Source organism: Numida meleagris, chromosome 16 (genome assembly GCF_002078875.1).
Source record: "Numida meleagris isolate 19003 breed g44 Domestic line chromosome 16, NumMel1.0, whole genome shotgun sequence".
NCBI lineage: Eukaryota > Metazoa > Chordata > Aves > Galliformes > Numididae > Numida > Numida meleagris.
Window position 1 is genome coordinate 4879101 of NC_034424.1, and position 16124 is coordinate 4895224.

A 16124-nucleotide genomic window follows, 5' to 3' on the forward strand; every position below is an offset into this window, starting at 1 on the left:
ATCTGCACGTGCACTCCCGTGGACACTGACTTGTGCAGAGCAGGGAGTGCAGGGGTCCCTCCAGCAAGCATCAAGCTTTACCACTGCAACACGGGGCTCAGTGCATCCTGCCTGCCAGCTCCCCAGCACCAGACGCTCTGGCCCAGCTCACAGTCCCTCTTTTGCATCCAGAGGGAAAGATGTGCAGAGAAGAGGGCACTGAGGATTTCACAAGGGACTCAGGCAGCGCTATTTGAAACAAGTCCTTGTAGCACGTCCGCTGCAACACTCACTGGGCAGCCAGGCAGCATGTTGCAGTACTGCTCCAGCTCTGGGGACACCGCGGCTTCCCTGAGCAGGGAGATGATGTTCTATATTGCCAGCAGCCAGGGGGGGATCCTCCCTGCCTCTCCCTCCCACGCTGGCCTGAAGCCCCCAGCCCTCGGGAGGTGCAGGTACCCCAGGGGGTCGCTGGGCCTGGGGAAGGCCAGCTGCCCGTGGGGCCGCTCTGCATAGGGCCCAGCATCTGCCTCACTGAGAGGAGACGGGAAGAAAAACAGAGAGCTCAGGAGCACACACACACACCACACAAACGCTTCGGCAGTATGGCAGCGTGGGGAGCCAACTTTCCACCCCCGCCTGGCCCCTCTTTCCTTCCCCTCTCTTTCCCCAGCACACTCCTTCAGGCCCCTCCAGAGCATCAGCCGCCATCTCCCCGCTAACACGCAACGCTGGGCCCTTTAAGACATTTTAAGTTTCAATTCCTTTCTTCAGAGGCAGAGGAAAAACAAACCAGCTTTGCGGAAAGACTGGTATTTCACTAATGGGGTCCAGATGTCTCCATTCCTCAGACTCTGGTCCTGGCTTGCACAACAGGGCAGGGAGAGGCCGCGTCGTCCCTGCTCCCCCCAGCTCCCTGCTAGCCGAGCCTTTCCCCTGGCCCCACCACACCATGTCACCCCGTGCCTACCCAGTCTGCCTCCCACAGCTCTGCCACCAGCAGGACAGAGCCAGCTCCCTCCTTGTTTCCTCCGGCCAGCCACCAGAGCGCAGGGGAACCGGGACCACAGGGCTGGGCAAAGCCTCCCCCCTCCTCCCAGAGAAGAAGAAAGATCACTGTGTACAGCCTTAAAAGCACATGACAATATTTTAGGAACCGCACAGGACGTGAATCCTGAATCAGCGGGGAAGGAGAGATCCGGGACAGGCACACAGAGGGCCCTGCACTGCAGCCAGTTCTGCAAGGACTGAGGTTTGGGGTGGGAATTCCCATGCTCAAGGCTCTCCAAGTTGCCCCCAAATGCAGCAACTTGCAGTTCCACTCAGCTATGGAGCCAGGTGGAAGGTGCTCCGTGTCTCCCTCTCAACTGGAGATCAAGGAGCTGAACTTGGGGAGGAATCAACAGCACGCTTCCCTTTCCCCTCTGCTCCCACTCACAGAGCACAAAGGCTCCTTTCTCAGGAGCTGCTCAGACCTCGTCAGCACCAGCTCTCCTGTGTTTATAAGGGACCCAGGCTGGCAGGGAATTGCTTTAATTAGGCAGCCCTACATCTTACTATGGGGAAGGGAAACGGTGCAGACCTCCAGTTGCTACTGACCCCCAAGGCTGCACACTCTCCCAGGAGGGGAGAGGTCCATCCCCCATCCATGCAACTGGAATCCATTAACAGTTTATGCTACAGTCCTCCCTCCCACACCCCAGGGGAAGAACAAGGAGTTCTGGTCATCTCCACAATGCAGATGTAGCAGCTGGCTTTGATTAAACTACTTGATGTTTATAACCACTCAATCAGCATATGTAACCTGGAGGAAAGTGAAGCCTCCCCAAGCAACTCTGAATACAAAGGTCAGGGGTCTTAAAGCAGAGAGGCACGGATTTAGCAAAGACATTTAAAAGCCTGATTCTTCAGGTATGAAATCGCTGCCTGCTCATGCACAGCAGCGCTACAGCAGTCTCCATGCAGAAGGTGATATTTAGAGGCTGATTCATCACTGTATTTGTCATCATTTCCACCTGCTGAGAATGAAACAAACCCGCTGATATGAACTAGATGAGAACCCAGGCCTGGCTACAGCTCCCTGGCACATTATCACATGCCTCAAAACACCTGAGTGGCAAAAAGCATAGCAAAGGACAGAGCAGTTTTTGGGATCAGGAGCCCCAGTCAACTCAGAATGCACAACTGCACCAAACGAGGCACTTTTCATCCCCCAGCACACTGAGCACCCTTGACATCACATCCTTACCTAAACCATCCAGCTATTTTTCCTCTATCCAAAATAATCAGAAAAGACAACAGTTATCTTTGTCTTGCACAGGAAGAAACACACTTGACAATGATATTTTCACCTGGGACAATTCTGTCTGCTTTCATTATTTCCTACTGAAGTTGGAAGACACCATACCACAGTGCTAGACTCTTCATATTCAAGATTAAGAAAATCCATAGGACCACATCAGTGATGTTCCCCACATCACTCTGTTTTGATCAGCAATACTCTGGCCGTTCACAGTGAAAAGAATTTCACACAAATCCATTAATTAGCACACTCAGTGCAGGAACATAAGGCACAGTCTTGCTTCACAAGTTCAGCAAATGAATCCTGGAGGGGCCAAATGCATTTTATCCAAAATCAGAAGGAGCCAGCATCTGAGCTGCCCCCTCAGCTCTATAGCCCCTCAGAATATGTTGCCATACTCAGAAAAGCGACAGCTTTTTCAAGTTTCAGAGTCGATCCAGCTACTCACCTCGTCGTCCTTGTACCAGGAGAGGTTCTCTGCTGTCAGGACAAACCAGTACTCCTTGGAGCCACCCTTCATGATCCCAATGTTGTTGATGGTGAGCCAGCCCTTTCGGATGACCTACGAGGTTGGAAGCAATAAGCGTTAGCCAGGGTCCTAAAAGCCTTAGGTGACAGAGGAAAGAGCAGAGGGTACCCCTACACACAGAACCATATGGAAAGATGAGGAACACCGTGCTCTCTGCTGCTGCCAGAAGAGCCCCCCACTCAGCTGGCCAGTGAAAATCTTTGCCTCAAAGGGGCTAGGAATAAAAAGGATGCAGGAAGGAACCTGGCTGTGCCTTATACGCTCTGTCAAGAGGAAAGAGACACAGGAAGAATTGCATAGAGTGCCTTGTGAGCAGGCACAACCTACAGAAGCATCAGGTCACAGCAACACACCCAGAAAAAAGCATGCCCAGAGAAAAACCAAGAGAGCAGTGCACCTTTCAGCACGCTGCACATGGGGAGTGCTTCACCCAGCTCAGGGGTGGGGGGAAACAGCTCAAGAGAAAGAGATGGGCAAGCAACTCTGAAATAACTGAGTTTTGTACCAAGGAGACATTAAGTATGTGAGAACAAAATGGTGCATCTGGAATTAGTACCCTGGACTTCAGCATACTCATGTATTTGAGTAATCATATCAGCAAAGCAATACAAGTTCCTATAGTTTAGTCTGCAAAGAAGCCAGGCTATTACTCTCTGTGGAACTCCAATTCACCATCTGCTGTTTTAGAGCCTTACACACCAATAATCAAATGCAAATACGCATCAGCTTAAAGGCATTAGCTTTTGTGTCTTGCTGCACTCTTAACACCCAGATACATCTGCGTGCAATGCGTGTGTGCCTCAGTGAATGGGTTGCTTGTTGAAGGTGACCCAGCATTGAAAAAAAAAGCATGCAACTGCACGGCATATCAGCCAGCTGCACTGTGTGAGCAGCCTACCACAGAGCTGTGCAATCCCTCAACCTGTATCTATGAAGGTAAATGTGAGTGTATTGGATCTTCACCTCATTCCCACTGCTAGAACTGGAGACAGTCCTATTCTCTCAGCGGACAGGAGAGGGCAGTGAAACAGAACCCCAGATCCCTGGATTGCTGCTTTTCATCTCCACCCACTTGCAGATAGATGTACCAGCAGCTCCAAGATTCTCCTTAGCACGCTGCCTTTATACCTTGTTTCTGCATCACTTGTGCCTAGTGCCAGCTGCACTCCTCTCCCCATTCAGCAGCAGAGGAAATAATTTTCCTATACACTGTTCTCACCTTCCCAGATGCAACATTGATGTTCATTAGCACACCCTACTGAGCGGCCTTCTACTCACCAGGATCTCATCCTGCAAAGGGGAACCATAGCAACAGCAGCAGAGCAGAGAGCAGGAGAGGAGCAAAGAGAGGAGAAATTATTACTAGGAAAGCCGGAGCAGGAGAAGAGAGGCTCAAAAATGAAAATAAATCGGAACCTGGTGCCAAAACTTATATCCCAGGCAAAAAGAAAAGCAATCCCCATCCCAAAATAAAGCCTGCCAAAAGGGAAAGCCCAAGGACTTCACAGGTTGGTGCAGAGCTCGTCCTCTGTGCTCTGGTACAGTCAGCTCTCCAGCAAGGCACGCTGCAGAGCGTGATGCTCCGTACAGCAGCGCCGAGATCCCACAAAGCAGATGTTCCCTGCCAGCAGCGCTGAGACAGTCTGCATGTTTGTGTGCAGGAAAAGGTGATCAAACGTGTTCTAAAGCAAATGGATGTTAGGAGTGAAGGTTTTTTTTTTTTAAAAAAGACTAAATGAAAGCTTTTCTTTCACTCTCTGTGAAACTACCTCTACAGCAACTTCTAGTCTAGATAGCCTTGTCATCTCCCCAGCAAACCTAGGAGAAGGTGCCATTAGCTCCTTTTCAGTTGCACATGCAATCCCTACAGCTCCTGAAAGGATAAGTGGACTCCACTCCTCCATTGTGCTTTCTCCTCATGAGCACGTTCTCACACACAGCCAGTGCAGCTATGGCTATACACCACCCTGTCTCCCACGCAGAGGGTTGAAGCATTTCCACTGAAGGTTTCCACAAGAGAGACCATGAACTCTCTTGAAATACTTTTCCAGAAAGTAATGGCCACCGATGGGAAAGACAACTAGGATTGACAAGTCTGTCCTGTAGCAGAGCTCGCAGTAATTGGACTGGAAGAGGGAGTTCACCTTACTACTAAATTGCTCAAATATGAATGCATCTACAAGACCCCAAGCGTTCTGTGCTCCCTCACCTCAGCAGAAGAGCTGGCACAGCTAGTGAAGGGGCTGAAAACCCAGGGAGGTATACAACACTGAAAGGGATTTCTATCAGAAAATCAAGACCAGACAGCAGGCAGTGAGCTTACTTGGTACTGTACCCCTTCTGACCATATAAGACTAGATCTTGATTATTAAACACCCATTTCTAAGACACTTTCACTGTTGCTGCTACACAGTTGGTTCTTTCCAGCTGTGCTGAGCCTAAAAACTCTCCTCAACGTGTAAACAGAGCTTAGTAAGTATAAAATAAAAACAAAAAACCACAACTTAGAGCACTGCTGCATCCAGCCCAGCACTTGTCCACCTGGTAGCTCCCAGGTAACAAACATGTCCTTCTTGCAGCAGTGAAGGAGATGGAAACTTGGCCTACCTGGTTGCCAGCTGCCTTCTTCTTGCTCATCTGGCTGCTCCTCTGCTGAGCACTGCAAACAACAGTGGAGACATTCAAAACTCCTCAGGCTCTTCTCCATCACCTGCAGCCTGCTCCCATCACATAGCTGTTACAGTGAGTTCATGCCCCTCACCTCTGGCTTCCAAAGCCTTCATAACCCAATCCATCTGCACCTGCTCACTCAGCCTTGGCCTGCTCATCTTCTCAATCCCACCTGAATCACATTTGGGTCACTAACCCTCCACAGCTTGACACAACCTTAATGCCTTAACTCCCCCTTCTACTTCACAAGCATCCCTAATTCTCCTCCCCAGACTTGGGATATGGAATCATCAAAAAGGGAAGCAATACTGAGAGTCAAGCAGGACTTCAGGTCCATCAGGACCACAGCATTTGCATCAGGGCCTCTGCAAACCATTTGCTGGAGCAGCTACAGGACAGAGCCACAGGAAACACATTAAGAGAAGAAGAGTCAGTAGGGTAACAGTGCTTACTTGGCAAAGCCAATGAAATCCTCATGGTTTGTGTTCATGTATGCCAGCTCAATGTCTATGAGAAGCATCACCTGCCAGAGGCACAGACAAAGCAAGAAAGACATTAGTGACTGATACTAGTCGTAATCAGGAGCAGACAGAGCCTTGTGCATAACTCATCTCATCAGCCTCTGCTGCCCATTGCCCCTTGGCTTACAGCCCTCCAGCCCAGACTGTCCCCCACCCCACGTCATCTTCCCTCTTACACACAGTCCTAGTCACCTACCTGATCTTTGGTCCTGCCTTCCCGCTCACGGATGTGAGTAGTCACAATCCTCTCCATCTCCTCACGCAGATGAGGGTACTGGCTGAGCTGCAGGAGAGAGAAAACACGTGCACAAGGGAAAGGGAGGTACAAAGGAAGCGGGGGGGACAGCCCCCTGCACGTAGGCATGCACACATACACCCTGCAATCAGTTTGTTTTATTTTTTTAAAGGGGAGTTCTGAAAAGCTGGACTTGCAGACAGATTTTCCAAGTTTCTGAAAGTCTGCTGAAGGCAAACTTCATTCCCTCTTGCTTTGGGCCTCAAAGAATAGTTCTTGTCACTCTTACAGCAACTTCTAAGTGAGACCTGCACCAAACCCACCATTCCTGACTCTTGTCAGATGTGAACACACCAGTTAGCATTTGTTGATACTTTTCTCATTAAACTAGAACAATTGTTCTAGACGTTCAACATCTCATTGGCTACGCAGGTGAATGGCCTGTTGCTACAAATACCTAAATCCTAAGGGATGTTTCCTTGGGGAGAGAATTGGATTTTGGTGCCCACTTGCTGGGGCATGAAGCGAAAGCACCTGGCTCCTCCATCAGCACCTGCAAGTAGAGACAGAAGGTCTGGCAGACTGCAAGGAAGGCTGTGCTCTGCTCTGGGAATCCAGGTGTTGCCCTCTACCTGTGTTGGGCAGGACTCCATAGCTCAGGTCTATATTCACATCATGCCCATATCTCTCTTTCCTACATTACTGAGAAGGAAATTAATTCCTGAGTACGCTGAGAAAGAAGTGCAAGAACTTTACTGACTATGTTTAGAGAAAAGTATCCAGAGATCACACGTGAGAAACCCTTCCACAGTGAACGCCCTTGAAGCACCCACGCTTTCTCACAGTACCTACACCTACATTTCTCACAACTAGAAACAGTCTCAAAACCTTTCAGCATCCTTGCAGTCAAGCGAGCTGCAGGAGCTTGGAATTGAATTTGAGAACCAGCTTTGAGACTGCCTATTTTCAAATATGGAGCTTGTTTTGAGCACCAATGACTTTGCAGAGGCAGGGAAAAAAAAAGTGAGAGTCAGTGTTCCCCACCACCACTTTGTCTTGAAAGTGCAAACTGAGCGTTCTCCATGATCTTTACGGTTCAGGCAGCTGGTTGCTTCATAGATACACACAAGCAAAGCTTCCTGTTTCCTTGGGGGAAAAGGAGGGTTGGCAAAGGATAAATAGGAAAGTTATGTCAAACAGAAAAACAGGAAGTTGGAAAATCTCTAAGCAAGTCTCAGCTTTTTTGCTTCAAATAAAAAAAAAGTCAAACAGAACACACATCGACCCTCTCCCTGCCACCCCCAACCCCCACCATTCCAAAGGCATACAAAGAAAAGACATTACGGTTTATTCAGAACCCAGGTCATCCAGCAATGTTAATGTGCAAAAATAAATTGACAGCATTAGTCCCCATGCAGCAGCAGATTCTAACCCCAAGCATGCATAGGAGAAGCAAGGGCAGGCAAAGAAAAGTGACACGGACAAGCCACAAGGTATCACATCCACCAGGGAACATGCAATAGGGCATAGAGGGACAAGGAGTTGTCAGCAATATGAACAGCACCCAGAAATGCCATGACTCTGAAAGACAGGAGAGCAGGGACCCTTCAAGGGGCTAAGTCTGTCAGCCTGGGACCACGTCACAGTTCAAGCAGGTTTTCAATTCTGTTTCAGCTGGATTTCCCTGTTCAATCAAATACAAGCTCACAGCCCTCTTTGGAAATCATTTTGTCCCAGTATTTCTCAGTTCCTCTCTCTGTACATTCCAGGAATCCATGCCAGCACACTGAAGATCAACCTTCAGCTGAAAGGAGGCTGACTTACAAGACCTTCCCTGCATTTGAGAGATGCTGCAGTGCAGTCTGGCCCAGAAGGTTCCTGCTTTTGGAACACTGGCTAGGATGCTATTCTCCCAAAACTAAGGCTCTGTGTGCTTGTACCGTACCAGCTTTCTGCTGATTTTGGAGCTGCTCTCTATTTAGCCAACTGGAAGAAGCTCAGGATCGGACCAGGCAGAGAATGCCTGTTAATGGCTACCTGAGCTTCAGCCCTCAGCTCTAATAACCCACTGACAATCAGCTGCAAATCTCTTCAGACAGGAAAGCTGTGCTTCCATAGCACACAAGGAACAGATGGTTGCCTATGTTCTTTGTTAGTACTCATATTATTCCATCTATGCAGCTTTATTAACCGTACACAAAGATTTCTTCACCATCTGGGGTGAAATGAAATAATTGCGACAGCACACAAACAATATCACACAATAGTTCAGGACAGCAATAAACCAAGGCTACAGGACTGCTCAGCTAATTCAAAAGGTGTTAGCCCAAGCTGCCTTCCTTTCGTGAAGCCTTGCAGGGCTTGGTTCAAAGGTTTGGCTTTGACATCTGAAAGGCAGCATCAATCCACACCACAGTGGGCAGTGTTACCTCACAATTAGCATCAGTCCTGAAGTAGCCTTTTCCAGATGCCTCCCCTAATAGGGCATGCTCTCATCCAGGTGAAGCAGCTAGGGCTATAACATGCAAGACAAACACTGCAAGTCAGTTAACACCCCTGCATAGTTAACAGCCTTTGTCTGAAGCCATCAGAACCCACCTGAGACTGGCTGCTAACCTGACAGGTCTACAGCAGTTTCAGAGATCACCTGGCTTTCTACCCTCTTTCAGAGGGAGATGCAGGCAAGATAAACCTCCTTACTAGGTGTAGGCATTCATCTTCAAATATTATTAAAGCCCTCCTTTTATGGTTTTTTTTCCCCAATATTACTATCACTAGGTACAGTAACTCAAGCAGTGCTTCCTCATAGAGTCACTCATCTCTAACATTCATCTCTCTGACCTCGCAGACTAAATTTTATGACAGCCATTGCTTCCTATAGTATGTTACCATCACCTTTGCAGGAAATATTTTGCTTGCAACTCCTTTGAACACACCCATGGGTCCTCCACCACATTATGGAGGAAAATCTAGAAAGCTCTGGGTGTCAATCCACTAATGATATGACCCAACAAAGCAACGGGACTTAAACAGGTGGCATTTGCATGATTCTTCTCCCTACACCACCTACAGGGGACACCTTCTGACAGATATAAATAACAGTGCCAAAGAAATCAAAGCCACCAAAACAAAACCCATAAGGAAAACAGGCTGGAAAGGAGGCACTCTGCCTTGCCACGGCTGTTTGGCAACAGCAGCAGTCTTCAAGAAATACAGCAGGCAGAGCTCAGGGCACCAAGATGCTTCCTTAATGGAGGTGAGCTCCATATTCCTAAGCACAACCAGGCCTCAACAGCCTAGCTCCCACCCTGACTGAGCTCACATCAGTTATCTTCCCCTCCTTCCCAATTTGAGGCTGCATGGTTGGCGAGTCTGGCTACAAATCTGCAAGAACAGGATTGTAATTTTCAAGTCTTAAAATAACTAGCGGAACAGCCCTTGCAACTCAGTTCCCAGAATATACTGCTGCTGTGCCAGACATGTTTCTGGCCACTCGCTCATAAATTCAACACAAATTAATTGCCACATCTGTCTTGATTTTCAGGAGGCACGTGGTGCCCCCTCCTGGACAAAGCTGGCCTGGGATGCAGACCCACTGCCACCCCAAGCCCCACACAACGTGCACCTGGCACCTATGGCACTCGGCAGCTTCCCCTTCAAACTGCTGCTGCCCTCTGCCCCTAGGGCCTCACCTCTTATGCTGTGCAGTGCAAAAGGGAAAGTGGCCGTGCTACCTGAACCGAGCATAGTCCATGGAGCGAGGTATCAGCAGGAGAGTGATGTAACAGGATTCATGCATGGAAAAGCTTTCCCCCCACCAAGACTTTTGGGTCAGTATTCTGTTTATTGTGTGTATCTCTTGGAGAACAGCTTGTGCTTCAAGCTTGAATTGACTGTTGCTCAGTACAGCGCTCTGTAGGCAAGGCGAGGCCTGCTGAAACTCATGCTGCAGGGGGACTAAGTTTACTCCCTCTGTCTTCATTACCTTCTCCTCTCTGCAATTTTTGGGGAGGGGGTGTCAGCAAAAAACAAGTGGAGTTCCAAATACGCAGGGACTGGCACAGCAAAGGGCTTGTTGCACACTGAGCTGAATGCCACTGAGACACAGAGGAAAAAGGCACAGTACAGAGTAATCCACTGGATCCCAGCCCACGTCTCAGCCAAAGAGCCCAGCAGCCAATGCCCACTGCTCCTGCTCTGCTGCTTCGAACCTGCACTGACGCCTGCAGATGGCCGCTCTCCTTTAGAGAGATCTTTACATCCCTTCTCTCTCACTAGGTTTGCCAGAGCTCCTGTGGTGTGTGCAGAGAACCGGCACAAATGTGTGTGGGAAGGGGGGTGGGCGTTGACCTTTCTTGGCTTTTTTTTGTTGTTGTTGTTGTTTCTTTACCTTTTCGCTACACTTTCTGATGGTGGATGTGAGCTCACTCACTACCATATCCACACACTTCAGACTCGGCTCCTTCAACTTCTGCACCTGCTTTTTCACTATGGCTTCAAAAGCGAGGTCAGGCGTGAAGAGACCCGTTCTGCATGGCAGGGGCAGGGTGGGAGGAAGCAACGAGGAAGAAGAGAGCGAAGCAGAGAAAGAGCAGAGGAGGAAGGAAAGAGAAGGAAGGAAAAGGGAAAAGAGAGAAAACAAGGCAAAATGAGAAGTGAGATCTTGGTTCACTCCATTAGCTTATTGAACCAGGTGAGCATTGCTATGGGGCCTGTTCACTGCCAAGTATCAGGAGAGTCTACAGGCAAATGGAAGTGGCAGAGGGAAGGAGGTGGGAGCAGCTGGGCTGGTGAAATGGTGAGCTGTCAAGAGCAAGATGAACGGATGGAAACCCCCAGGGATCGAGTCATCTCTTCCTGAAGAAAAGCTTATTCAGATTTTAAGACACAGCTGCTTGCTACAACGAGCCATTGACTCTTTTCTACAGGATCACCATGCTTCGTTTCCCTTTGTCTTATGTGTTCCCTTCTACCTCACACCACGGTTATCCCTTCCACACTTTCCTTATTCCAGGCCTGCACAGGAGCAAAGCTAAGACTCAAAAGTTTATCACTTGCATCTTGTGCCAGCAGGAGGACTGAATGGAATGGATATGTCTCAGATTCAGATGAAACACTCCATTTACAGAGCATCTTTTGTCTTATTCGCTTTCCTGGCAACAGATAACTCCTCAGTAAGACCAGATGTAGCCAGCGCTTAGGAAATACAAACAAGCTACAGGGCACCCATAGCTGTACAAAGCATCTGTCCTGCACCAGCTAACCTGTGGCACCAGGCCCAGTACAGGCCTGCTGAGGTTTCTATGGAAGTATTAGATTCCACTGACACTGTATGAAGCAGCCTGTACTCTCAGGGGCTCCACTATGACAGAGCAGAAAGACCACAGAAACAGCAGTTACAAAAACAGCCAGATTATCCCAACTTGAGACTATTACTGCATCCAAAGACATTTCTCCAGCACATCTTCAACACTTTAGAGCTCCTACCAGGGTGCTCTCTGTGACACAATCTCAGTTACTTTTTTAGCACAGCGTAACATAGTTCTGAGAGGGCTTTCAAGGGATGATGTGCCTTTGACACAGGAATGGGATCCTGCTATTCCAAAGGTGCAGTTCTTAGTCAAACCTAGGGTGCTTACAGCTGACATTTCAGACCTAACTATAAACACCACTCCACTTAAAATCAGTTACGTCCCCTCTTTGTATCCCTACAGATGACACCTGCAAAACCCCAAGCAACACCACTCTATCACAACACTCTTCAACATGATATAGGACCAACAGTAATCTGCCTTTTAAGCAGCAAAGAGAGTTAGAGTACACTACAGGATTCGCTTCACCCAATAGGTTCTCAAGGTGCCAAAGCAGCCCGTTCAGAGCAAAGCAATGCTATTTCTGGAGCTCCATTCACACCCTCAGACCTAGCAGCAATTCCTACGTACCCAGCAGCCTGCTAACCAGGCACACACTGCTTCCCCTCACCGGGTGCACTGCTCTGAAGGCCAGACTCATAGGTCTTCACACAAACAAAAAACCCTAATACAACAAAAAAAATAAATAAATCAGTGCCTTCACATACCTAAGTACCACCTGAACGACAGTATTGTTTCCTGAAACAGAAAACTGTAACCATGACTACTAACACACACAGCAACCAGCACTGCAGTCAGCTGAATTCTCAGCAGTGGGATTGATGCTAAAATGGAACACTGATCCTCAGCCTTTGACATTCCACCTTCACATTCCCGTGATCTCTTCTTCCCCTTATCTCCCAGCCTGATGTACCCACCACCTGATGGCTGCAGGAACCTGCTGCTGTCAGGACAGTCCCTTCACTACTGGAATTGTCAGTAAAGAGGGAACAAAAACGAGGAAGAAAAGTGGGAAATGGATGGAAGGGTGCAAACAGCAACAATGAATGGGAGACTTTGAATAGTAAACTGATGGATGAAGAACAAACCAAGAGATGTTTCAGATGGCATGAAAAGGAGAGCCCTTCTGATCCAGTTAGCAGGCAACTCTGGATACTTGGCAGCCTGAGGGCCTGTGCTTACCTGTCACCAGGCTCTAATGGCAATTTTCTGGGTGCTCCCCACAGTCACACACCCCAAGAAAGAACAGCGGGACAGAAAAAGAAAGCTCCTCCAGCACACTAGAAACCTGAGCAAACTCTCCCTGCATTCACTTTGCTCTTCCAGGCTGTCCTGGGGGGCAAAGAGCGTGTCTGCATGCCTGAGCCCTTCTACAGGGGCTCCGTGCCCTAAGGGCTAGGCATCTCTGCAAGTGATGGCAGCTATCACCTCTTGGGCACCTCTCCCCACCCCTGCAGGGACAAGGTGGTTCCAGACACTCCTGCAATGCCCATTTACCTGCACCTGAACAGCCCGTGGCGATTCCAGTCTCCAGTGCCCATGCTCCCATCCTAACTTAGGTGCCTTTTCACCAGCACCCAGCTCTGGCTGAAGCAGCAAGCCATGGCTGAGAGGAATGGCACGTGTCTTCCTAACTTGCTGCTTTTTGACCCCAGCCTCAGAAACGAAAGTTTCCACATCCAGAGAGCAGGATTAAGGCAGGCTCCCTCCCCAAGCTCCAATAAATACCAGTATGAATCCCAAATGACAAAGCCCGGAGCCCTGTCAAAGAGCCCAAAGGTAGATTCACTTTCCTAACTTGATCCTTCTCAGCCATGTGCTGCTCTTCCAGAACAGGATATGGACCAAGCCAACCAAAAACCAAGCCAAACACCACAGGAACGCTTCCCTGTAACCACAGTAGCCTCTGAAGTTCAGCCCCATACACCCAGCCAGGAGCACTCTGCCCTGATAGTAAAGGCTTGTTTGGGATTAACCCTCCTACCTCTAAAAGAGCAGAGGGAACAAAATTTAAAACCCAGTTTCCAGCTTGGAAAATAAACTCAGAATCTAAATTTAAGTCAAATGTGGCCCCATAAGAAGAAATACCCATGGCTTAGGAAGGAATCAGGAGCCATGCTAGAGACTGCAGGCACAGAGGGGACATCTCCAGTATCCCTCTGCTCTAAAGCACTCTAGGAACAAGCCCACTGCCCACGTTTCACAGGGCTTCCTTTTCTGTTTGGCTTGGTGGCTGGATCATCCCAGGCTGGTACTGCTCATGGTACGGTCTAGTCATGCTGAGGAGGTGGTTAGAAACACCGAGTGCCGCTGCAGGCAAGTCCCTGCCCCGGTCACAACGCTGTGCCGCAGCCAGAGAGAGGGGTGGAAGGTGCCAGCTCCATGCTGCCTCCGGTTACCTTCTTGGTGCACTGTCTAACGGTATTGATTAACTCCGAAATAACCATGTCCACGCATTTCAGGCAAGGCTCTTTAATCTTCTTCACCTGCTTTTTCACAATGGTCTCAAAGGCCATGTCGGGTGTGAAGAGACCGGTTCTAAACACCCAGGGTAGGGGACAAGACAAGGCAGGAGGGGGGAGAAGGGGCAAGGAGAATGTCACGTTACACACGTATCTCAGAGTAGGCACCACCACCACTGAAACCCCGCACACAGGGCTGGGGGAGCATCACACCCCTCGGACAAGTCCTGACTGGAGTCCAGAGAAAACAGGGGATGCTTGGCACCTCCCCAGAGGCACATGTAAGGGCAAAATGGATCCCAGTTGGACAACAGGCACTGGGCCCTAGTCACCTTCCCAGGAAGGGCATGACTCAGTGTCTCAGGACTGTGCTTTCTGGCAGTTAACCTCCACTGAGGGGGAATGCAACTGTATTTGCTAACGGTGCCCTGGGATTCACTCCCCAGGGCCACTGGGATCCTGGTGATGGGCCCTCAATGCTCCCTCAGATCTCCTGGGGAGGAGGTGCTCAGGACCAGCAACTGTTTTGAACGTTGGTAAAAATGGAAGCATAAAGTGAAAACCAATGTTTAAAATTCAGTGAAGTAGCAGTATGGGCTTGCATCCCTCAGTCCTTTCTTACGCAGAAACACAAGGAGGGAGAAAACTAGTCACCAAAGCAGCTTTACCTTTTAGGCTTCTGCAATTCTCACATAGGAACAGAAAGCAAGCTGCCTGGTCCCTACTCCCAGATTCAAACCACCAGGGTGTCCGAGGAAGATCTCTCCCTTGTGGCTGACCTACCGTACCTCTGAAGTCTTCGATTCCATTGGGAAGGTCTAGAGGTATTTACAAGACTATGCAGCCAGTGGTCTGCCTAGTGCATGATACGTGCCTGATACCATGGATGTTCTTGATGGCATAGCTAATCTCCCGTCGCAGCTCCTTCTCATCAAACTCCATCTGCGCCAAGAGAGAGTTTTTAATCAGAAAAAGGCTGATGTTTGCACAACCCCAGCATACGTAACAGCACGCTTTACAGAAAAGAATTCCCATGCCAGTATCATGTGACAAATGAATGTTGGCCTAGATGTTGGATACAGAATCCAGCCATAAAGCTTGTATTGCCAACACAGACATCCTGGTCAAAAATGAACAGATAAGAATAGCTAAGGGCCTGCATTTAAAGGTGCCAATCTCCCAGCAGCTCCCAAGGAACTACTTAGAAATAAAGCAATAGGATTGAAGCACTAGATTTGCTTTCCAAAACAAACTGTTTTGCCTGAGACTTAATGTGAGGTCTTGGCAGCTGTTTTTCAGCAAACACCTCAAAGAGATTTACAATTCACATAAAGAAATGTATTATCTAATACAAAGCAGGCTCTTGGACTACACTAACAAGGAATTATCATATTGAAATGAAAAAGGAAACAGCAAAATGCAGAAGACAGAGGAGAAGAATGTTTTGGCTCTTGATGTTTTCAAGCTGATGATACAAGTTTTTCTCTATCACTTCTGATCAGGTTAGTATACTTGGCCAGCCAGGAAGCCTATCATTCCATCCAGATCCTCTTCAGTTATGGCATCTGTATAGCAGTGCCTACACCATTCCCATAGAGGAAAGACAACAAGCAAGGCCAAGTACATCTACATCCTCTTTCCTGCCTCTTGCAAATGCATTAGGGTTGCTTTAGGCTACCCTAGGCAGTTTGGTGCCTGAGATCATTGCAATACAAGTTTCAAAGGCATTTGCACTTACACGCAACTCAAAGTACATATATGCAGGAACACTCAAACATTGATGTGCTGTTGTCTGCATAAAAAGGGAGTTATTTTGTACTGCCTTAGAAATTAAGTAAAAGAAATATCAACTGGGGAAAAAAAAGCAAAGTTATCTGACAAGGACAGGAATTAAGACAGAACAGTATTATGGGAAGGTTCCAACAACAGAAACAACAGGAAGTAATAATAAAGTGATAAACAAAAATTAAAAATCAGAAGAGAGGGAAAATAGATGGTGGAACATGTAAAAAGTAGCAAGAAAACAGGTAGAAAAGGTGAAAATTAGCAAGAAA

General features: G+C 48.4%; 1 protein-coding gene across 13 annotated transcripts in view; it reads right to left on the reverse strand.

Moving 5' to 3' along the window:
* DNM1 (dynamin 1) overlaps positions 1-16124 on the reverse strand; it is a 62148-nt gene that overhangs the window by 20623 nt on the left and 25401 nt on the right. For 11 of the 13 annotated variants that reach the window (XR_002443707.1, XR_002443705.1, XR_002443704.1 and 8 more), the window contains exons 9-15: positions 14945-15012; positions 14008-14146; positions 6198-6284; positions 5933-6003; positions 5418-5469; positions 4089-4100; positions 2730-2843 (exon numbers count right to left, since the gene is read on the reverse strand). Coding sequence is in view for 8 of the 13 variants with exons in the window: in XM_021414291.1 (XP_021269966.1) it covers positions 2730-2843; positions 4089-4100; positions 5418-5469; positions 5933-6003; positions 6198-6284; positions 14008-14146; positions 14945-15012 (543 nt within the window). In the remaining 5 variants the exon portion in view is untranslated. Of the gene's footprint in view, positions 1-2729; positions 2844-4088; positions 4101-5417; positions 5470-5932; positions 6004-6197; positions 6285-10626; positions 10766-14007; positions 14147-14944; positions 15013-16124 lie in introns of all 13 variants that reach the window. The other 2 variants (XM_021414296.1, XM_021414290.1) reach the window with 2 other exon arrangements.